This window comes from Phyllostomus discolor, chromosome X (genome assembly GCF_004126475.2).
Source record: "Phyllostomus discolor isolate MPI-MPIP mPhyDis1 chromosome X, mPhyDis1.pri.v3, whole genome shotgun sequence".
NCBI lineage: Eukaryota > Metazoa > Chordata > Mammalia > Chiroptera > Phyllostomidae > Phyllostomus > Phyllostomus discolor.
The window spans coordinates 24,106,605-24,130,393 of NC_050198.1; the positions used below are offsets into that span (position 1 = coordinate 24,106,605).

At 42.9% G+C, this 23,789-nt stretch overlaps 1 protein-coding gene and 1 pseudogene across 10 annotated transcripts in view; both read right to left on the reverse strand.

The window, feature by feature from the left end:
- Window positions 1-366: 366 nt before the first annotated feature.
- LOC114505361 lies at window positions 367-922 on the reverse strand (annotated as a pseudogene).
- An 11,668-nt stretch (window positions 923-12,590) lies between these two features.
- The window catches only part of BCOR (BCL6 corepressor), a 111,957-nt gene continuing 100,758 nt past the window's right edge, over window positions 12,591-23,789 (reverse strand). For 7 of the 10 annotated variants that reach the window (XM_036016697.1, XM_036016694.1, XM_036016693.1 and 4 more), the window contains 8 exons: window positions 23,351-23,695; window positions 22,385-22,710; window positions 21,824-22,078; window positions 17,102-17,268; window positions 15,837-15,982; window positions 15,306-15,383; window positions 14,953-15,109; window positions 12,591-13,734 (listed from right to left, as the gene is read on the reverse strand). In XM_036016697.1, coding sequence (XP_035872590.1) covers window positions 13,443-13,734; window positions 14,953-15,109; window positions 15,306-15,383; window positions 15,837-15,982; window positions 17,102-17,268; window positions 21,824-22,078; window positions 22,385-22,710; window positions 23,351-23,695 — 1,766 coding nt within the window. In that variant the 3' untranslated portion in view covers window positions 12,591-13,442. The remainder of the gene's footprint in view (window positions 13,735-14,952; window positions 15,110-15,305; window positions 15,384-15,836; window positions 15,983-17,101; window positions 17,269-21,823; window positions 22,079-22,384; window positions 22,711-23,350; window positions 23,696-23,789) is intronic. The other 3 variants (XM_028522958.1, XM_036016700.1, XM_036016699.1) reach the window with 1 other exon arrangement.

Here is a 23,789-nt window from a genome sequence, read left to right on the forward strand (position 1 = left end):
TTATTAAAATATAATTCATATACCGTATAATTCACTCATTTATTTATTTATTTTTATGTTTTTTTAAAGATTTTATTTATTTATTTTTAGAGAGGGAAGGAAGGGAGATAGAGAGAGAGAGAGAGAGAGAGAGAGAGAGAAACATCAGTGTGTGGTTGCTGGGGGTCATGGCCTGCAACCCAGGCATGTACCCTGACTGGGAATCGAACCAGTGACACTTTGGTTCGCAGCCCACGCTCAATCCACTGAGCTATGCCAGCCAGGGCTATTTATTTTTTAATAAAGACAATCACATAGCATTTATTGTTGCTTGGTAATAACAAAAGGGTAATTAAAATAATGTGAATAAATGTTCAAGGACTATAGCCGCAACACAGAACACCTAAAAAACACAAACTGTATTGCTTAACAATTTCTCACTTCATTAGTCATTTCTAGTTGGAGACACTTTGAAGGAGAGTAATATTATCTCGTTTTTGCATGATCTGACCTACTTGTTTTCTTGACTTGGTTTTAGAATCAGTCTCTTCTGCATCATCTAATATAAGGTTCGTGTATTTATCAAAACTAATGACACAGCCCTCTATCCACATATCACTTGCTCATAAAGCCACATCTGGCCCTGGCTGGCATAGCTCAGTGGATTGAGCGCGGGCTGGGAACCAAAGTGTCCCAGGTTCGATTCCCAACCAGGGTACATTCCTGGGTTGCAGGCCATGACCCCCAGCAACCTCACATTGATGTTTCTCTCCCTCTCTCTCTCTCTCCCCCTCCCTCCCTCCCTAAAAATAAATAAATAAAAATCTTAAAAAAAAAAAAGCCACATCTGAATCCAAGGCCTACTTTGCAACTATCTGAAGATAAGGTTGATGGGCTGCACCATCATCTTCTGCACTTTTCGGCCCTGGCCATGGTATGCCATGGTACGCCATGGTGAAAGCTAACAAAGACCACACTAACCCATGTGCTATCTCAGAAAGCTACTCCTGGAATAAAGCACTGGAAGCAGAAGAAAATTCATTCATTTGAAGTATATAGTTTGTTTTAGTATATTCAGAGTTGTACAAACATCACAACTTTAGAATATTTTCATCACCCCCCAAAAAACTCCACACTCCCTTCTTCCACCCTCCTCCCCAGCCCTTGGCAACCACTAAGCTACTTTGTCTCTCTGTATGGATTTGTCTATTCTGGACATTTCATATATTCATATATGTGGAATCATATTATATGTGGTCCTCTGTGTCTGGCTTCTTCACTCATTGGACTGTTTTCAAGGTTCATCTAGCTTGTAACATGTGTTACTATTTATTTCTTTTTATTGCTAAGTAATATTCCATTATATGGATAGACCACATTTTTACATTTATCCATTCATCAGTTGATAGACATTTGGTTTCTATCTACTTTTTGTTTTTTATGAACAATGCTGCTATGAATATTTGTGTACAAGTTTTCTTGTGGACATATGTTTTCATATCTCTTGGGTATATACCTAGGAGTGGAGTTGCTGGGGCATTTGGAAAAGTCTCCATTTAACATTTTAAAGTACTGCCAAACCGTTTTTCCAAAGTTGCTGTATCATTTGAAGTCATTTCACATCATGGTTTTGATTTGCATTTCCCTGATGGCTAATGATGTTGAATATATTTTCTTGTACTTATTAGCCATTTGCATATCTTCTTTGGAGAAACGTTTATTCAAATCCTTTTCCCGTTTTTAAATGAGTAATTTAATTTGTCTTTTTATTATTGAGTTGTAAGAGTTCTTTATATATTCTTCATATATCCCCTATCAGATATATGATTTGCAAATATTTTCTCCTAGTCTGTGGATTGTCTTTTCACTTACTTTTTTTGTTTAAATCACTTTTTTCAATTACAGTTGACATACAATATAATATTAGATCAGGTATATACCCCAGTGATTAAACATTATATAACTTACTAAGTGGTCATCCCAATAAATGTAGTACCCATCTGACACTATAAATAGTAATTAGGATATTATTGACTATATTTCCTATGCTGTAATTTACATCTTCATGACTATTCTGTAACAAGTACTTTGTACTACTTAATCCCTTCACCTTTTTCACCCATCTCCCCAACCCACCTCCCATCTGGCAACTGTCAAAATGTTCTCTGTATCTATGAGTATGTTTCAGTTCTGTTTCTCCACTTATTTTGCTTTTTAAGATGCATTATTGATAGATATGTATTCATTGCCATTTTATTGTTAATACTTTTATCCTTCTTCTTCTTCTTCTTCTTCTCCTCTCCCTCCTCCCCTCCTCCTCCCTCCTCCTCCTCCTCTTCTTCTCCTTCTCCTCCTTCTCCTCCTCCTTTTCTCCTTCTCCTTCTTCCAGAAGACCCTTTAACATTTCATGTAACACTGGTTTGGTGGTGATGAACTCCTTTTGCTTTTCCTTGTCTGGGAGGTTCCTTATAAACCCTTTGATACTAAATGATAGCTTTGCTAGGTAGAGTAATCTTGGTGTAGGTCCTTGCTTTTCATCACTTAGAATATTTCTTGCCAATCCTTTCTGGTCTGAAAAGTTTCTGTTAAGAAATCAGCTGGAAGTCTTATGGGAGCTCTCTTGTAGGTAACTAACTGCTTTTCTCTTGCTGTGTTTAAGATTCTCTCTTTGTATTTAATCTTTGGCATTTTAATTGTGATATGTCTTGGCATGGGGCTCTTTGGGGTCATCTTGTTTGGGATTCTCTGTACTTCCTGGACTTGTATGTGTATTTCTGCCACTGGGTTAGGGAAGTTTTCTGTCATTATTTTTTTCAAATACGTTTTCAATGTCTTGCTCTCTGTCTTCTTAGTCTGGCACCCCTATGATGCAAATGTTGCTACTCTTGAAGTTGTCCCGGAGTCTCCTTATACTATCTTTATTTTTTATTATTTTTTTCTTTTTATTGTTCTGATTCAATATTTTTTGCTTCCTTAAATACCAAATTGCTGATTTGATTCTTGGCATCATCTACTCTACTGCTGATACCCTGTAAATTATTCTTCATTTCAGTTCATGAGTGTGTCCTTCATTTCTGACTGGTTCATTGTTATGGTTTCCATGTCCCTTTTTTATGCTATTGAAGTTGTCACTAAGTTCAACCACTTTTCCCCTAAGTTCATTGAGCATTCTTATAACTAGTGTTTTGAACTCTGTATCTAGTAGATTGCTTATCTACTTTTTGTTTAGTTCTTTTTCTGGAATTTTATCCTGTTCTTTCACTTGAGACATATTTCTGTCTCCTCATTTTGGCAGCTCCGCTGTGTTTGTTTCTATGTAGAGCTGCTATGTCTCCCAGGCCTGATAGAGTGGTGTAATATAGTAGGTATCCTGTAGGGTCCAGTGACGCAGCTTCCCAAAACACTCAAGCTGGTAACTCCAGTTGTACCCATCCCCATGTGGGCTGTGTACACCCTCCTCTTGTAGTTGAGGCTTGATTGCTGTTGGCAGATCAATGGGAGGGATTTACTCCCAGGTTGATCCACTGCAAGCCCTCCCTGGCTGTGACCACTGATCACCACAGAGGATCAGCTGTGCTGGGCCCTACTTGACAGAGCAGGACTTACTTCAGTGGAGCTTTGGTGCCCACTAAGTCCACCCCTTGAGTGTGTCATGGTGGAGGTGGTTGGGTGGTATTTTGATGTGGTCTGAAGCTATTCTCTAGGTAAGTTGGCTCTGGAGCCTCCGAGGAGGTGCAGGCCAAGGTCAGTTGCCACCCCTGTTCTGCCCAGAGCCACCTAGCTTGAGCTACAAAGGGATCTGCAGCTGTCTGCTACTTGTGCTTGGCTTAGAGATGCCCAGGAGAGGCCAAGCTGTGAACCAAGGCTGGCTGCTGATAATGCCAGGCCTGGGGTCACTTAGAGATACGAGGCATGCTGAGGCCAGATGCTGCTTGTTTGAGAGATTTTAGGAAAGTCTGAAGCGTGAGCCAAGACATGCCAAGACAGGTGATTCATATGGAAAAGGCAAGTGGGCTCACAAGTTGGGGGAGTACAGGGTCTCAAGGAATAACCAGGGCAGGGGTGAACAGTGATAACTAGGTTGATGGAGACTCAGATATGGCACCCACCTGTTGGCTCTGTGGGGGCAGGGCTCATTAAAGGAATAATGGCCTCTGCCAGCACTTTTATCTGAGAGAAAGCTGCCCCCCAGCTCTCGTCCTGATGCCAGGTACTTCAGTTCCTCCTCATATGTCCCTGGTGCCCTGCAATCTGCTGCCCCAGCACTGAAGGCTCAGAAAGAGTGAGTCAGAGTAAGTCTATATGCAAGACATTTAAGAGGAACTGCCTGGATTTAAGAGGAACTGCCTGGGACTCCAGAAGCCCTCCATCTTACTCAACTTCAATCCCTGCTGGTTTTTACAACCAGAAATTATGGGAACTCCTCTTCCCAGCACTGGAATGCTGAGCTTGGGAGCCTGGTGTGGGGCTGGGACCCCTCACTGCTAGGAAGGGACTTCTGCGGCCAAGATATCCCTCCAGATTTTTATCCTCCACAGGTAGGTGTGGGACCAGACCCTCTCATGTCTCTGCCCCTCTTAACAGTCTCTATGTGACTTCTTTAAATCCTTTGTTGTAGGACTTCTATTCAGCTAGATCTCTGGCTGTTCTGAATGACGTTTTTTCTGTAGTTTACTTGTAATTTTGATATGGTTGTGTTGGACACAAATACCGCATTTGCCTGTGCTGCTATCTTGACCAGAAGTCCTGTCTTTTCACTTTCTTAATGGTAATTATTTGCGGCACAACAGTTTTTAATTTTGAAAAAGTCCAATTTATTATTTTTCTTTGGTTGTTCATGCTTTTGGTGTCATACCTAAAAAATAATTGCTTAACTAAGATTTGCTTCTATGTTTTCTCCTAAGAGTTTTATAGATTTAGTTCTTACATTGAAATCATTGTTCCACTCTAAGTTAATTTTCTGGCATCTTGTGAGACAGGGGTCCACTTTCATCCATTGCACGTGCATCCAGAGTTTTATTAGCATCATGTGTTAAAGACTGTCCTTTCCCTATTGCATAGTCTTTGCAACCTTGTCGTAAGTCAGTTGACCATTTATGTGAAGGTTTAATCCTGGGCTCTCTATCCTAGTCTGTTCCATTGGTCTATGTGTCTGTCTTTATGCCAGCATAAGCCATGTAGTTTGGGGTGACTTTTATGCAGCCACTGTAACTGGAATAGGGAGGGGAGAGTGGATGGAAGGCATTAAATGAAAGATGGAAAAGGAGAAAGGCTGAAGAAAAGAGCTTCCTTGCTCCTTTTTGAGTCTTCTTAAGCCTACTCTTGGCTTAAATTTGTACACCCCGAAAATGCAAGCCTTGGACATGTAAAAGCAGCTATCTTCTGGCCCCAGGGAATGGTTCGAGAGGACTGCTCATTTTTGGAGAAGTGAAATCTAGTGGCATTTACAGGACACTTAGGCCAACTTTGAAAGATTTCAGACTTGTCCTTCTTGGTCCTGCCCCTTTAGCCTGAAGCCTTTGGCTGGAGATAGTGTTAGAACTTGTACGGATCATACAGATCTCTCAGCATTGGAGGTGGGGGTGGCAGAGGCAGAAATTAAGCTTTGGACCAATCAACCAGCCTCACAGTTGCCTCCAAAATGTGTTCAGGGTCATGGTCCCACTCACTAGCAAGATTAATCTATAAAGGAAAGTCAGATAGATAGGGAATCATTGCAAACTCCTGTGATTTTCCTTCTAGGGTTGTACATAGGATGGACCCCCAAACCAGAACTGTTTACTTCTGTTCAACTTTAAGTACTGCACAGACTTCAGTCAAAAGAAACATCTGCTTCCCAAGTTTGTATCCTTGGCATCCCTCCCTCTCTCTCTCTCTCTCTCTCTCTCTCTCTCTCTCTCTCTCTCTCTCTCTCACACACACACACACACACACACACACACACACACCTTCTCTCCCTCCTTTTCTTTCTTCTTCTGGTAACCATTTCCCTCTCTCCACAGCCTCCCCACCCAGAGATAACAACTATCCTGAATTAGATATGTATCACTCCTTTTCTTGTTTTTATACCTTTACTATCACAAACCCAATTAGAATATAACATAGTATTTTGCCTATTTGTAAATGTTATAAAATGTGCCACACTATACACATTCTTTTGTAATTTTCCTTCTATTTTAGTCAGTTATTGTTTGTGACATGCATCTGTCTTGGTTGGTATACCTGGGATCTAGTATCTCAGTGGCTGACTATAAACCAATTTGTTTATCCACTTGCCTGTTCAAAGGCCACTCCCCAGAGAGGACTTCTCTGACCTGACCACTCAATATAATGCTGATCTTTTTCTTTCTCCTTTTTCCTCTTCTTCTTCCTTCCTTTAATATAAACACACTGAGGGAAAATACCAGCTTTCAGAAGCAAATCTGGCTTCTGCTAATTCTGACCCTAGTCTTCTTTTATAGTACACGTGACAGAGAAAAAGTATGTGTGTTTGGGTCAGCTAAGAAGCAGATGCCAAGATGAGATTAGACAACAAAAAAGTGAGTCATTGGAGGAGGAAGAGATAAAAAGGTAAGGAAAGCCCTCAGACCTTGATCAGGTCTGACACTTGTGGAAGAAGAGGGGAAGGAAGGAGTGGGTAGAAGGACTCTCAGACTACAGAGTAGTTCCAAGATAAGTTCAGCCAGATGGTGAGGAGTCTTCAGCCAAGGTTTCCCATTGGAGGAGCTCCACAACTTGCCAGAATGAGCCAGCCTCAACACAGAGGCTTGTGCTCGGTCACTGGCTGGGAATAGCACACGGAAAATGTGGCCTTAGCCTGAACCTGGCAGTGGATCCAGAGGAGGAAGGCAGCTGGGGCCTTCCATGAAATATACCCCCCAAGGCCGGTCTGAGCAGTACGTTCTCATGACAGGCATAGCTACTCTTGCCAGCACCTTGGTTCTGCCTGCCTGCCTACAAGTACTTAATGAGGACTGACCTGTTCAGGTTGACACCTGGCTGATCAATTCTTCCATTTGTCCAAACCAGAGGACTACGGAAAGGAATGTGTTATGGACTGAGTTTGTGTTCCTCCCAAATTTCATTTGTTGAAATGAAATGCCTTAATGCCCAATGCACTGGTATTTATTAAGAGGTGAGGAGGTCTTTGGCAGGTGATTAGGGCATGAGAGTGGAGCCCTCATGATGGGATTAGTGCCCTTACAGGGAGAGACCAGAGAGCTCCATTACATGAGGATACAAGAAGTGGTCAGTCTGTAACCAGGAAGAGGGTTCTCACCAGAACTCAACCATGTTAGCATGCTGGTCTCAAACTTCCAACCCCTAGAATTGAGAAGTAAATTGCTGGTATTTATAAGCCACCCAGTCAGTGGTACTTTGTTACAGCAGCCAGAAGGGACTAAGAAAGGGGGTGATTTCAGTGTGAAGAGAAGAGACCTCCCCCTCCCTGTGACCAGACCCAAATCCAAACCCCAAACCCTAAACTCTGAACCTGGGCCTTAGGAGGGGTCTTGGTGGGGAGGGGCTGCAAAATGTCTTAGGCCTTCTGGTATTTTTACTTTTTAAGATTTTATTTATATTTAGAGAGAGGGAAAGGGAGGAAGAGAAGGAGAGAAATATCGATGTGAGAGAGAAACATGGATCGGCTGCCTCTCACATGAGCAAACCAGCAACCTTTCTGTTGGTTTACAGGACAGTGCCCAACCAACTGAGCCACATTGGCCAGGGCTTGGACCTTTTGATTTTATAGAATCCTAATGCCTTTTAGAAAGGAGAGAAGTGAGAAGGTAATAAATGTTTGAACCTGTCTTTGTTTCATCTTTCTCTAAGGAAGCAGTTATGAGACACATTTTAAAAAGTCTGCCTTGGCTGGTGTGGCTCAGTGGATTGAGCGCTAGTCTGCAAACTGAGTTTGCTGGTGCAAATCCCAGTCAGGACACATGCTTAGGTTGCAGGCTGGGTTCCAGTTAGGGGCATGTGAGAGGCAACCACACATTGTTTTTCTCCCTCTCTGTCTCCTTCCCTTCCCCTCTCTCTAAAAATAAATAAATCTTTTTAAAAAGAAGTCTGAGACAAAAATTACATTTTTGTTCCTCAATTTATTTAGAAAAATTTCAAACCTATAGAAAAGTTGAAAGAACAGTTTACCTAGATTCACCAATTATTAATGTTTTGCTATGCCCTTGTTATCTGTGTATAATCTTTTTACTGAACCATTTGAAAGTAAATTACAGATATCATAATTCACCCCTAAACACCATAGCATACATCTCCCAAGAATAAAAGCATTTTCCTACCTAACCACAATGTCTTTATCACTTCTAAGAAAATTTATATTTATTTAATAACACCCTCTAATTTATAGTTTTTATTTTAATTTCTCCATTGGCACTATAGTGATAGAAACACCATCAGTGGTTACCTGGGGAGAGGGAGCTATTGAAAGCAAAGAAACACAAGAAAACTTTTTGGGGTGATGAAAATGTTAAAATCTTGACTGGGAGTGGTGCTTACCTGGGCATAAAATTGTCAAAACTCACAGAACTGTACACTTAAAATGGGTACCTTTTATTGTATATAAATTATACTTCAACAAAATCGATTTTTAAAAATTTCCCCAAAGCGTTTTATGGTTATTTTTTCCCCTGATCTAGGATTCTGTCAAGGTGCATGCATTGAGTTTGGTTGCCTTGTCTCTTCAGTTTTCTCTAATCGAAAACATTTCCTCCTGCTTTTGTATTTCATGCCATTGATTAAAAAATAAAAAAGGGCAGGCTACTTGTCCTGCAGAATGTCCCACATTCTGGATGTATCTCTCTCTTCATGGTTGGACTCAGGTTATACATTTTGACAGAATACTGCAGAGGTTATGTCTTGTCCTTATTCATCATATTGGGAGGCATATGGTGCCAGTCTGTCCCTCCACTGGCAAGGCTCACCTTGTATTTTCTTGCTACAGACTCAGAGTCAACTATTTCTTCAAGTAGCCCCTGGTTCTTGACAGTGGAAAACAGTATTTAGAAACCAAGAACTTGGTGCTAGATGTGCTTGTTGCTAGTGGAGTGTCAATGTTTCTTAGGCCCTTTTAGTGGGCAGAGCATAGAAATCCACACTGTACTTGTTTTATTTAAATCCTACATTGACAATTTAAACCCAAGACAAGGTTCTTTCTCCCTTTCCCACATTCCATATTTGTATCTCCCTTCTTACATAGTGGTTTCCAACATCACCAATATACTTATCATTTGCTCTTACAATGCATACAAAATGCTCTCAGAATTACAATGAAAATATCACTACAAGTGATTTGCTATATAAAGTTAAAGGTATCTTCAGCTATTTTTGTTCTTAGAATATATTCCACTAATGATGTACACTCTGTACTATTGTCAAAACTTATTTAGGCTAATTCTTCTCTCTGTGTGGTTAATGTGATACAGTTTCATTTCTTCTTGTTTACATTTAAACTCAGCATTTTTATTTTTGGTTTTTGCATATTTAAACTATTAAAAACTACATAATTGGCATACACATAAATCTTGCCCATCCCTGACCCCTCTAGCCTTTGCCATTGAGAGCTAACATTTGCCATGTTTTCTCTTTTCCAGTTTTCCCAGTGAACAGGTCATTTACTAGATGGTACAGATAAGACAACCACAAATCTAGTTCAAAGGGACTTGCAAATTGTGTGAGGGGGAAGGCTCATTTCAGGGTCCATTTTTATTTAAAGTATACATTTTTTAAAAAAGGAATAACCTATATTTTCACCTAGTTGGGTATTCTGTTTGGTGCTGTACATGCATTATTTTATTTAACCTTCACAACTCTAAAAGATAGGCGTTGATGCTCACTGAAAAATTTTTATTGTGGAAAACTTCAAACGTACTCAAAAGTAAAGAGTATAGTACAACGAAACCTCCATGTACTTATCACCCACCACTTCAACAATTACCAATTGATCTGGCTTTGTTTAATCTCTACCTCCTCCTGGATAATTTTGTAGCAAATCCCAGATATCCTATCATTTAATCCATAAATATTTCAGCATATAAAAGGACTCCCTACCAAAAAAATGTGCTCTTCCTATTTCTCCAGTTTTCACAAATATTTTTTAGTTTGTTCAATTCAAAAATCCGTATTTTGCAACTCTTGGTATTTCTAAGTCTCTTTTTAGTCTATAGGTTCTACCTCTGTTTTTTCCCCTTAAAATTTATTTGAAGAAACCAATTCATGTGCCTAATAGAGCCTCAGTCTGGCTTATGCTTATTATATGCCTGTAGTGCCCTAAGATGTTCATCTGTCCCTTGTACTTTCTGTAAATTATAAATTGACCTAGACCTGTACTGTCCAGTATGGTAGCTACTAGCTACATGTGGCTAATTAGCACCTCAAATGTGGCCAGTCCAAACTGAAGTAAGTATAAAGCATGCATTGGATTGTTTAGAAGTTTTAGTACAAAAGAAAAATTTAAAATCTCATTAATACTTTTTATAGATTGTGTGTTGAAATGTTAACACTTTGGATATATTGAGTTAAAATATAAAAATTAATTCACCTATTTCTTTTCACTTTTTAAAATGTAGCTACCAGAAAACTCTAAAGTACATACATGGTCCACATTCTGTTTCTATCGGGCAGGCACTGCTGTAGAGATTTGGTCAGTTTCAGAATCCATTTTTTTTTGGACAAGCTACCTCATAGGAGGTATTTTCTCATCAGGAAGCTCATAATGCCTGGATGTTCCTTTTTTAATTTCCTGTTTTTGGCAATGTTGGCATTCATAATCATTGCCTAGACCCACTATTTCATTAAGGGTTTTAAAATGGTAACATTCTATTATTTCTTTGTATACTGGCTGGAATAATGTTGTACTGTAGGAAAGCTGTACTGTAGGGAAAATGCTTGATCCTTCCTTTCTTTGCCAGCTTTCAAATGTTTTCCCCAACATCCCTCTAAAAGTGACATATTAGTTTGTTTTATGCACCTTTATGAACTCATGGATTTGAATATATTTTGTGTTTATTTATATGTGTTGTAGTCATCCTCACTGATGCTCAAATCAGCCCATATTTATCCAACAGAGACTTCCCCAAGTTGGCTACCCAGTTTTTTTGACACAGCAGCTCCACCAGCTTGTGTATATCCATACTTGCCTCAAACTCTTTCTTCAAACTGGAATCAAGGATTTCTCTTAAGAATTTCAATTCTTTTTCGTGGGAAAAAGTATTTAAAAATCATAGTCTGAGAGCTAGTGGTGCTCATTTCCATTGATGATTGTTTCTAAGACTTTTCAGTGGACAGAGTAGGAAACATTTTTTAAGATAAAGTTCATCATAAGTTCACAGTAATACTTTTAACTCACTAGATTACTGGTTTATTATAAAAGGATATATAGCTTGGGAACAGCCAGATGTCGGCTGGCTCCCTTTTGTGTCAGTATATCTCAAACTTCATTTAGTATGCCAAGCCTTTCCCCAAAAGGGCTTCCCTTTCTCATTCTACATACTGGCTTATCTGACAGTACTGGATTTCCCTGTTCCCAACTATGCCTGGCTTTCCACCTGCCGGGCCACAGAGTTTGCTGATCCCACTCAAGTATATCATCTCCACAGCCTCTTCCCTGACCTAAGCCCCCTCCATCTGCTCTGCCTTAATATTCTCAGGGTTCAACGCAGGTCTGGAAAGCACTCAAGGTATTCTGCACACAAATGAATTTGATACAAGTAATCAGATGCTTAATCAGATCTTTGGGAAAGCCAGAAGAATGTGAGTCAGGGATGACAGTGGAACCACTGGGTTCAAGAGCAGTTGACTGAGGTTGTCATCCAGGTATCAGAATGCTGTTGCCACTAACACTACTGCTTCTCATCACCTACAAAGCTGAAGACCCAATGTTGGAAGGCTGGTCTAGTCACTCCAACTGTCCAGCATGTCCCTCTCACCTTTTTTTTCAGCAGCCACTAGAGAAGGAAGATGCCTCTACCTCACTCTGCCTTCCAAACCAAACAGACTCCTAGCTGCAAGGGAGTCTAGTACTTTTCAGCTCTCTAGTCTTTGTAATAAAGGAAGGACATAAAAGGAAGTGGGGCAAAAATTGAGGGCCAAATGACAGTGCCCAATATGGATACTGCTGGAAAAAGTAAGAGCAGTGGATTATCAGAGTGATCAAAGGTACTGGCCTTGATTATCAGGCCATGCCAGTTTGGACTTGACCTAGAAAGTGACTGAAAACCATGAGGTCTAGAGGGAAAAGTGACACAACAAAAGCCTGGATTCTGGAAAAGCATTCCTAAAGATAAAGTATTGGCCACGATGAATCTACTATAGTCCATCAAGGCCAAAGACAGTGTAAAACCCAACTAGGGCTTCAAAGAAGATGGGAAAAATAAAGGTCTGAGACATCAAAATATATGCCCACAAATTGGGCTTTCAGAAAAGGACTCCAAATCATACTCTGAGCATTAACTCCTCTGAAATCCTCTAGTCTGTTTTGGTTCAGAGACTATAAATTACCTTAAAGTCATGTATAGGGAATGAACCATCAATATCACTTAAGAAAAAGAAATCTGTGACAACATTTTGGGAATCATAGGACACAACATACTTCAATGTTCTCCTTTTCTCAACAGGTTTATTGCCTTTTAAGAAAATTTTTGTAAAATATAAATACAAAGGCAGAGAATTTACTTACAAAGTTAAAACACAGATTTCAAACATAAACACACAATTCTGAAAATTTTAGTTTTATGTACATTTTCAAGCAACCTCAACATATTATGTTAGTTTTCAATATTTTACAGGGTACAGAAAAAAATAGCTCAAAGTCTTCTTTAAATAAGAGCATAAAATGTTTAAACATATAAACAATCCGGTTTGACGCGTGAAAACTAATTTCACAGCTTTTAAATTAGGATATAAAAGTTTCATACAATTAGTTGTTGTGTGTGGATATGGTTTGAATTTATATTACACGCTACTGGATTACATCCAATAGCATTTACCTGACCCGAGCAGGTACTCTGTAAACAAAACATAAAGTTACAACATCACCAAGTGCCCTCACTGAATTTATTCCCCCAAACCAACCACACGGTTCTGAACACCGCCTGTCATCGGAGCTTTGTATGAAATTAAGTGAAAGTGTTGCGCTCCCTTTCCTCATTTTTTTTTCCTTAAAAAAGAAAAGAAACAAATGTTCCAAGTAAAAACAAACATATCCCAAAGCATGTGTGCATTGAAAAGTAAAGAAACATTTTAACAACTTCCATAAAAACTGACTTAAAAGTTTAAAAAGAAAAAAAAAACATGTTTCTAAGTCCTTCCGACTAGAGTCATTTCTCTTATATAAAGAAGAGATATTTTCATATGTAATAGTGTCCTTTCTTTACAGAAATAGTCGTATTATGACACATATGCACAAGGATTAACACTATAACACACTGTACATGGCAGGTCTGGTGAGCTCACCAGTAGTCATCTGAGACCATGTCGCTGGGGTGTAGCCACTGCACAGTTGAGCCCAACAGAGTCTGAAGCTCACTAGTGAACTCAACCAGATCCAAGAGCTCCTTGCTTTCAGGGTTAAAGGCTTCCAGGTCTTTGGAACAAGAGAACAAAAGACTTGCTGCAACTTGCCGGTAAAACTCTGCCTCTGCAATGGTGACAATTTCCACATTTGGGAAATTGCAGCGAAATATACGGGAGGACATTTTCAATTTCTTAAGCACATCCGAAAGCAACAGCCAGTTTCGAGGCCTGTAAGAGAAAGGAAAAGTGGTTCAAATTTCTGGAAAAATTAAAAGTGCTTTCAAGTATTAAATGCCATCCCGATAAGCTCAGTCCCTAGCTGGAACAAGCGGCACTTCCTTCTCCTTTGATATCACCCCCCTCCCACACTCACACACACCATTTCCCAGCATACCTAGAAGAGAGGATCTACTTCTACAGATGGGAACTTTGGGCTCATCTTGATTTGTTAAGAGACAACTCAGGGATGACCAACCAACTTAGCCAGAAGCCATGGCAGCACCTCTGAAGGAGCTGCATCACAAGCCACCTCATCACAGGCTGCTGGTGCTGATGGAAACTGACAGGTAAAGATTTGCTCACTCAGCTCTGGCCACAACTCAGGTCACCACTCTCCAAGTGAGTGCCCTGCTATAGTCACTGGAGGTCAGTCACAAACGCCTCTTTGATTTCTCCTCTCCTCCACCACTCACCCATCAAGCACTATAAACACAGAAGGCTGGCTGGCTCTCCTTTCCTTTCCCACACCTCCACCCCCAGCCCTCAGTGCTTTTGAGAAGGTGTGTTACATTCCTTACATACACCCTTGCCACACTTTATGATTTCTATTACTAATAAAATGTCATTGTGATGACATACATGTTTATTGCCTCAGAGCCTGAGGAGGATGTTACTCATTAACAGCAGAACATAGTCTCCTGACATGTACACCCCAAGGCCTTGGTCACAGGGGCACAGTGACCCAACCATGGGAGCCAGACCGAATCTAACCAAATCTGACAACACACAAGGTCCCAGGTGCCACGTAATGCTTTTCCTAATCTTATTGAAGAAGAGGTTATATCATCAGTGTAGTCTAGTAGACCTCAAGTGCCCTGGAAGGCTGCTATGGTGGCTTGCTGGGGAGGCTCTTAAGAAGGACTTCTCCTGAAGGGTTTAGTGACTGAAGAATCCAAGTTATATAAAATTCCAGTCACTGACTTCAATGTCCTTTGAGCTCTAGGAGTATGTTCTGATAAGGGCAGTTACCCCATGCTGTGGCCCTCCCACCCCCCACCTTTTCTGGAAAGGATTTACTGCATTTTGTGGGGTTTAGTACCTTAATATTTAACTTAATATTTAATATTTCACTCACCCACCCATCCTCATCTGTTTCGAGGGATTTCTAAGTCCCACAGCCCCAAGAACATTTGAGCTATTTCTTAACCACATGGGAGCCATGCTTACCCCTGAGAGACAGAAACTTGGATGTTGTAACATGGTAAGAGGGGGCTTTCTGAAAACTCAAATTCAAACACATCACTGTAGGCCTCATCATCATCGTTCTGGTCCTCCGGCCCTGGTGGGTTTGCTAAAACATCATATCCACTTTCATCATCTGGCTCTAATGGAGGGCAAACAAGAGAACTGAAATCAGTCACAGCAAGACTTCAGTTATTGTCCAAAAAGGACTTGTATTTAAAAGATTTTTTCCCAACCAAGACCTGCTTATAGCACCCACTATCCCTCACCCACACCGCAGAGAAATATCCTGTAACTCATTCACTTCCCACTGGACCAAAAAGAACAATGCTGCTCACCACACACAGAGCTGCCATAAAACTCCCAAAAGCTGTTGGTGTCCTCGTCACCACGACCCTGCAGGTCTTTTAAATAGTCTGGAGAGAAAAACAAGGTAAAACCTGTTGGTAAGAACCCAGTGCTGGCAGAATTAGGGGGCATCTCACTTCCTGTCTACTCCACAACATGCCCTTTATGCACTCTCCAACACTGTTCTCTACCGTTTCTGACCAAAACCCACATATCTGTTTCATCTGTACCCCCTGTCCAAGGGATGGGCTACCCTTGCCCTTACTATGCCCTAGTCCTCCAAAACAAAAGCTATACTGACAAGCTGAGAATTTTTTCAGTCCTCATAAGCAGAAAAAAGTATGCATCTCTTCTTTGAATCCTATATCTGTTCTTTCATAAACTTTATGCTACTTTCCCCAGTAAGTAAATTTAAGGTAAGCAAGGGTGGCCCCAGTGAGTGAGCAGCATTCTTTGGCTAGAAGTGTGTGAAGTCACCACCTAGATGTTTGAGTAGCACCATTTCTTGAACTTTGTCATACCTGTTAAAAACTTTTCCATAAGTTCGCTGTGTGTCATTTTCATAATGGTTCTACCTGAGTACGTAGCTAAAGTAGGGTCAGCACCATAGGAGAGGAGCAAGCGGACAATTTCCAAATGATCATTCTCAACAGCATCGTGGAGAGGCCTAGGAGAGACATGCAGAAGGATTCAACTTGTACATACAATGCTTGCCTTTAATAATAGCCAAAATCACACATGTGCATGCCAATATTGTAGAAGTAATATTTCACTGGAGAGGAGTGTAATGCTACTGCCATTCCAGATAGGGAAACTAGCAGTGACTGGCCCAAGGTCAAGCAACATCTCTTTACTATTTCAGGCCTAATTCTCAAATGCGAATCTGTCTTAATCCAGGGCCTAAGGAGGAATACAAGCCAAATTGAAAATGTTTTCAATGAACTCAATAGTTAAAATATCTTACAGAAGGGGAAAAAAACCATTACGGAAGCCAATACAACAAACAATTGTTACGCCATGTAACAAAAAGCCTATACTGTTTTTAAAAAGAGACTAGGTGCAAAGTGGAGCCTCACCTGAAAGCCAGACCCCAGTAGCCTAGGGATTAATGATCAATCCCCTCGCCCAGAACCCGAGTCATCAGGGCAAGTTCTCAGGAAGGTGCAGGGCCCTCCCACCAGTGCCCACTGGGGCATGAAACACTGCCCACAGTCCCATCCCAAGGGAACACTATTTGGAAAGCATAAAATACCAAAGACATTTCACTTTTGCTGGTGTTATGACTGTCAGGGAAGGCCTAGCATCCCGCCTCCTGGTAGCACCCCATGCACACAACCAGAAATATGTTTGGGCTAAGGACCCAGCCTCTGACCAATGAACCAAGGTCAAGGACAAGATGGGTGGGTTATGGATGTGGGTAGACAGGGCAGGTCCTACACGAAGCCAGTGGCAGGTGGCCCTGTTTGGATGCCCAAGACTGTCAGCTCCAGTATATTTTAAATGCTGTGATTTAGTGAAGAATCCAGGGTTTTCAAAGACAACACCTCCAATTATTCAGGCAGGCCGGACATTTTCAGGGATTTCTGTCCATGGGAACATGGCAAACTTTTAAAGTTCTATCTAAATTTGCCAGAAAGGTATGGTCGATTCCATTCAACAGGACTCCGCTATCAATGTGCTTCCATGTCATTCTCTCCAGTCTTTCCTTCTGGGGTTTCCTGCATAATCTGAGAACCACTGCCTGTGCCCCAGCAGAGCCAGGCTGACAGAAGCACCCAAGACTAACCTGGTTCCATCCTGGGCACTGCAGTTGACATCAGCACCATATTCAAGAAGGTGTCGCACAATGTTCAGCCACCCCCTAGCACAAGCTTCATGCAGGGCACAGTATCCAGCATTGTCTCGATGGTTCACATCACAAATCTTATTCTCCAGGCAGTATAACACCACCTCCTGAGGGGAGAGAAGGGGGGATGGCCATTGGACTATCATCCAACAAACCTTGTTAAGGGTGACCTCTCTATAGCTTGGTAGTGCCCGCTTTCAAAGGCACTTGTGTCAAAGAGCCAACTACAACATAGGCAGGTGGTAGACATCTTGGTGAGGGGGCGAGAGCATGTGTGAAGGGCTTGGTGATGGAGACAGTATCATTAGCCCCAGGAGCCTGGCCCTGGGCAAATTACCCTTTAACTTCTTCAAGTGTCCATTTATTCCTCTGTAAGACAGGAGAGTAATAGAGGCTCCATAGGGTGGCTGAGAGGATGCAACACATAGCTAAGAAAGCCCTCAAGCCAGGGCTTGGCACAGCCAGTACAGAGGTATCCAGCTTCTAATATCTTAGATGACACACTGACAAGTACAGGGCATTCTCGAGAAACAAAGCCTGCAGTGCAAATGCTCCTGTTGATATGTTAAGTAGAGTAAGAGAGAGGCTCTCTAAATATCACGTACATCATCAAGAAATGACACAAAATGCTTCAAATACCCCCACCCTCCATCTTGCCTCACCCTCCACCCCACTTGGGGCTGAATCAATATGACATTTTCATATTTACTTAAATTAATGACAGGGATATACTATACCATATACTGCAACCTACACCTTTCAAAAACTAAATGAAAGTCCACCCTTGCCCTTTCTCAAAAGGTGTTCTGTGTCAACAGTGTGCATTTGAATCACTGTATTATTTTTGCTTCTTTGGCATGTTAAAATATCAATACAAACTGTTCCTAGTAAGCAGAGTGGTAATTTATTCAATGTTTTATTACCTTGATTAAGAAAGTTTTCAAACACATAGAACAGCACTTGCCACCAGAAAGCACATTTTACTCTTTTTCTGTAAAAGTCATGCCCAGCAGAGCTGTCAGTTCTAAGAGCAAACCCTGCAGATGGCCCAACACATGCTGCAAGTGGTCAGGGGAAGCTGGATGGCTTGCAACAGGCCTCCTTTTCGAGGACACGTCAATCAAAAGTGACCCGTCACTTGGGAACTAACTAGAATGTTCCATATGTGAACCTAACATTGCATGCTGGTAGACCTGGTCATTGGTGCCCTGTTGCTTTAGGTTGCCTGAAGTAAGAGGAGGAAGGAAGAAGACATCCCCACAAAGACATTCTCTGTTTAGATCCTAACCTGCCAGAAAGCCCACAATCCTCTGGGCTTCTAGGCCACCTGCCCTAAGCCCTGGTATCCAAGATACCGCATGAAGCTGCTGCTCTTTTAGCAGGCCCTCACTAGCCAGACTCGAGTGGATGGCTGCAAGCTAATGAGTTGTGTGCCCCAGCCAGGGGGAGGCCCTGTCATGTGGCTCTGGGATCAGGTCTGAGCGCCGACTGCTATATATAGATCAATTTACCCAGGTCCCTGTCCAGTGTCCTGTCAACCCAGGGTTTATTTGTTTGGACAATTATGGCCTTCACCTGGAAACCTTCATCACTACTAGGGCTAATTTGAGGGTACGTAGAAATGAAAGGATGGTAGAGCTGATAGCTAAGTCTACTTTTTTCTTGAAAGATGGCAACAGAGGCAGTAGTAACCCACAGCCAGGTCTGCCATTTTGCCATGGGCTGTCCTAATGCAGCCATGTTGCCATCTCTATTTACATAGTACTTCTCATTTCCCCAAGTGAGTATGTCTTCTGGTGTCCTACAGTAACCTATGAGGTATCAGAAATGAAGGCAGCACTGTTTTCACTCAACACTTGGGGTAACTGAGGCCCAGAGAAGTTAAATCCCAAGTTGAGTTAACATGAACTAGTAGACCGAGAACTCGGGTCTTTTGGTACCTGGACAGCTGGGAAGAATCAAAAAGCCTCAGAGAGCTCTAGCTAGAGGGATATAATCCAGCCGTGACAAGCATCCCACAGGCCCTCTGTCAGGGTCAGGTGGGCTAACTACCTTCTCCTAGCTGGGAGGGCAATGCCCTCTAAATGGATGGTGACCACTGTCACCAACAGTTGGAGAGAATCGCTAAGAGGCCAGCCACGTCTGTCTACCCAATACATTCCTTGGTTTATGTGCTACCCTAGAAATGGGAGTGCTTGAAGGGTAGCCCACCCATTCCCAAACAAAATCAAACTGTTTTTGTTGGACAGTTCTCTGTTAAGCGGCTATAAGCTGAATGCCATTAACCACAAAATGTAACCATAAAGGCCATAAACCCGACATTGTTAATTAATTAAATGCCTCATTAACTTTTTTAAAAACATGATTTATTCAATTCATAGAAAATTTAACCATCCCCACTAAATGCACAAGCATGTGGTTGCACATTGGCCTTTTAGCCTAAGAATCAGAAGCCTTTTTACTGGGAGGGAAAGGTTTGAGTATCTCTGGCCATGCAAGTCATCTATTTATCACAGAGGGTGTTTCTAAACCTCAAGAACCAGATTAACATGACAGAACACCCAGAGAGCCTTTTAACTGCACGTGCTATCTTTAGCTAAATAACAATGGAAAACACTAACATCAGGAAAGCCCTTCCAGACCTGTGCATTGAAACGATACCTTAACCCCTTTACCTGGTCAAGCAAATTATCCTTCAACTTTAAAAGGTTTACAATGCCACATCTCCTCACTGACCATTATCCTGCCAGAAATTCTGCCTAAAGAAATCCTAGAAAGTTGGGTTCAAAGCTGAAATCTTTCATCTACTTGTTAAATGTTTAACACCAAAACCGGTGACCTGTGCAATTTAGATATTGAAATTTTCATTTGAAGGCGGGGGGGGGGGGGGGAGGAGGAGCATTAGTCCTGATATAAACATTTCCAAGACTTCATATGCCATCAAAGGCCAGTAACCTACAAAAGTGTGAAATCAAGTGCTCCTTGGTCCAGACCCGAGACCCACAGGCTCTACAAAAACCAAAACAAAAACTTCCTGAAGGACCTCTTGACATCTCTGGTCCCAAGGGAGACTGGTAAAAAACGATGCCAAAATCAAATGCAAGGCCAGGAACTCCAAAATTCATGCAAGTGGAACAGACTGCCCTCCTAACCTTACCCCATCTCCAGTATCTGCTGGAAACACAAGTCTATTTCCTCAACCACGACTAGTAAAGAGCGAACACTTGGCACGAGGGGTCTAGCTCAGTGCCATGTGCAATATCTACCCTGTCCTCCTAGGTGCTACTGCTCTTCGCTCATGGGAAACCAACTGACCCACACTTGAATGAGTTAACTACCAAATCTTTTCAGAGAGTTCTCTTCAGGTAATCCAGAGAGTTCCAGAAGAGATATGCTGATGCAAACAACAGTACATACAACCAACGACCAAAAATATCCCCCGAACTAAGAAAGCATTAGTGCTTCCAACTTCCTACCCTCAGCCTCACCTCAGGGGCAGGCTTGGGGTCGAGGCAATCACACCAGGAAGGGCTTACTGCACAATGGACAGTGGCACAGTGCCAGCAGGGCTGTGGGAGCCAGAGCTCCAGCCAGACCCTGTGAGCCCTCAGCCAGCACAGGCCAGCATGGGTCCTGCCACCCCGGAGTTTATCCACACCTCCATTCTCAGCCTGCTGAGCTGCATTTATTTTCACCATTCAACTTTCCAGAGGGCTGATGCCAGCATTAAAAAATGCCTTTGCCCTGTGGGCTATTACATCACAATTTCAACTGACAAGCATGGTGGGGGAGCCGCATGGAGCAGAGGGAGTAATCTATCTCACAGAGGTTTGGAACTGTACAAAGGGCAATTCCAATGCAAGCCAGTCTGGGAGAGGAGTGGGGTGGTGGGGGAGGGGTGGGGAGAGAGAGTGGGGTTTCAGAGCCAGACTACTGGACTGCTACTTGTACAAGCTGTCATTTAACCCCTCTGGGGCTTCCTTTCCTCATCTGAAAGTGGGCTAATACTAATAATGATTACCACACAAAGATATGGAAAGGGTGAAATTTATTACTTTGGATCATTCGGGTTTAGAAAGATATGTTTCCATCAATATTGCTACAGGAAAACAGGCCATACCTGGGGCAATATGAGACAAGGGCAGTGATTTTGGGGCAAAGCCTGAGTTACCCCTCATCCTCAGCCTCTTTCCCTCTCAGAAAGAGGGCTCAGGTCTCCCCCCATCTACTACCTGCACAGACATTTCCTGCCCACAACCCAAAATAGAGCTAACAACTTCTCTCCCCCTTGCTAATCAGAATCTAAAAGGAGTCATTAAAATTCCCCCAGTCGCCAAGCCCTAGGTTATGTCAGATTTTATAACAGAGATAAGTGAGTGAGATGGGAGGAAGCCAAGCAGTCTACCTGCCTGAACACAACCTGAACATCAGAGAGGCCTTTCTTTTCACACCGTGATTGAACAGGCCACCAAAGAGACGGCAGTGGAGTGGGGCTAACACAAACATCCTGTGAGACACCCAGCCCAGCACCCTGGATGTAGAGGTGGCTGGGCTCTAAGGCTGGATCTCTTATCCCCCACCTTCCCACCTACACCCCCCCCCAACCTCAAAGAGCAGCAGTCTGTGGTTTCTGAATCCAGGCAACCCACAAGGGATACTCACCTCATAGCCAAGCCGGGCGGCACGCTGTAGAAGGGTTTCGCCAGCGTTCTTATTGACAATAAGTCTCCGTGCCTCAGGGGGCATTGGGCGCGACTGGGTGGTCTCTGGAGGGGAGCTTGAGCGCGGCAGCTGTGAGGACTGGGAAGCTGGTAGCAATTGTTGCAAACGGTCAAAGGGCTTCTGGTCCTGCTTAGCTGGTGACAGATCGTAGTCGGAACTGGGCTCAGGCCGCTTTCGGAATCTCCTGACAGTCACCTATCACAAAACCAGGCAGCGCACACATTTAAGGCAACGTTCCACAGCTCCCTCTTCCCTGAGTTACAAACCCAAGTAGAGGCAGGAGCTTTTTCTTTTGTTTGGGGGAGGGGGATTAGGGGCAGGGATTTCATTCTTACTAGTTTGAAACTTCACTCCCACCCAGGAGACATGCCCCCTATGACGGGGGAGTGACATTTGGAAAATGGAGTCCAGGAAAAGGAAAGCTTTGTCCCCAGAAGCAGAGCACCATGCAGGCAGGATGGGCTCACCCGGGCTCAGGGGAGAGTGAGGGGCCAGAGGTACCTTGCCATCAGCATTCTCCACATAGTAGTCCCCAGTTAGCGACAAGCCCCGCCTGGGCTCCTGGGGGATCAAATGCTTGGTTTTACACAGTCTCTTCCCGGATGGTTTCTCACTGTTGTCGGTGTATTTCTGCAGCAGGGAGGCAGCCTGGCAATCCTCTTCTTCGTCTGTGCACAGCACATCTGTCTTCTGGCTTTCTTTAATTTTCTGATGTTTGGCAGGCGGCCTCGAGGCTGGCGTGCAGCTTGGCTGAGTCTGCTTTTTGCCGCTTGCATTGGTGGATGAAAGGCTCTTCATGGGCGGAGAGCCCGAGAACACAGGCAAACCTAAATCCGGAGGGGGTGGTGGGAAGGAGGGAGGGGGAGAAGAAGCAGGCGTTACATAGTTGTAGCCAGTGTGGAGAGAAAAGCCCATTGTTAGCCCTGATCACTAGAGTGGCTTCAGCTTTTAAAGATATACCAATTATGTTTTCAAAGCATTAATATTTTAATTATCCCACACTCAAATGGCAAATAGGTTAACCCACAAAATGCCAACTGGCAAGTTTCTTCAAAAGCCCAGGACAGGAGGATAGAAGCCAGCCCTTGGTGCTCTTTTCACTCCTGCCCCACTAGGCCTGGGAACTTAGGACCTTCCCAAGGATGGTCAGTCTGGTGCTCAGGACCTAGTGACCAGACACAGTCTGAGGTTAAAGTTAGTGTATTAGCAAGTCCTGGGGGTCACCTAGACTCTCCTTCCTGCTCCTCACCCATGGGTTGGGCCAGGAGCAGCCCAGAAAGTCCAGCTGTCTCCTCTCAGCTGTGCTCCTCCCTGTATATTCCAGAAGGAAGTATGGAGGCTGCAAGGATATCATGAAAGAACTGTCCACCTGCCATCACCTAGTCAGTCAACCTCTATGGTGCTCAGGTTTCCTTCCAGGGCCCTTCCCCACAGAGGGCAGGTTGTGTCAGGGTGGCCTCTTCGTACCTTGTTCATTATCACTGGACTTGAGGGACTCTTCAGACCAGCCTCTGTTGCTTTTGGCCTCTGCCCTTTTCCTGCCAGGTTTGTCTTCAGAGATGTTATTGCCTTGGGCAGTGGCCTCAGGCTGAGTGGCCTGGGTCACTTCCTTCCTGCCCTGCCGGCCAGGTTTGCTCTCTGCTGCCGACACCTGCTGCTCCCACCGTTCTCTAAGGTGCAGCAAGTGGCGTTGTTTTTTAGGATGGAGCCCTGTTAATTCAATGCACACCTTCAGGTTGGTCAGCTCATTATAATGTGGGTCTTCTAAGTGGTTAGAGGAATTGTTTGTCATTTCCCTCTCAGGCCAGTCATCTAATGGAGAAATAACTACAAATTAATCAAAAAGTCCCCTGGGAGGGGGGAACAAACTGTCTTACGCATCACTAATGGGGTGGGGGAGGGGAGG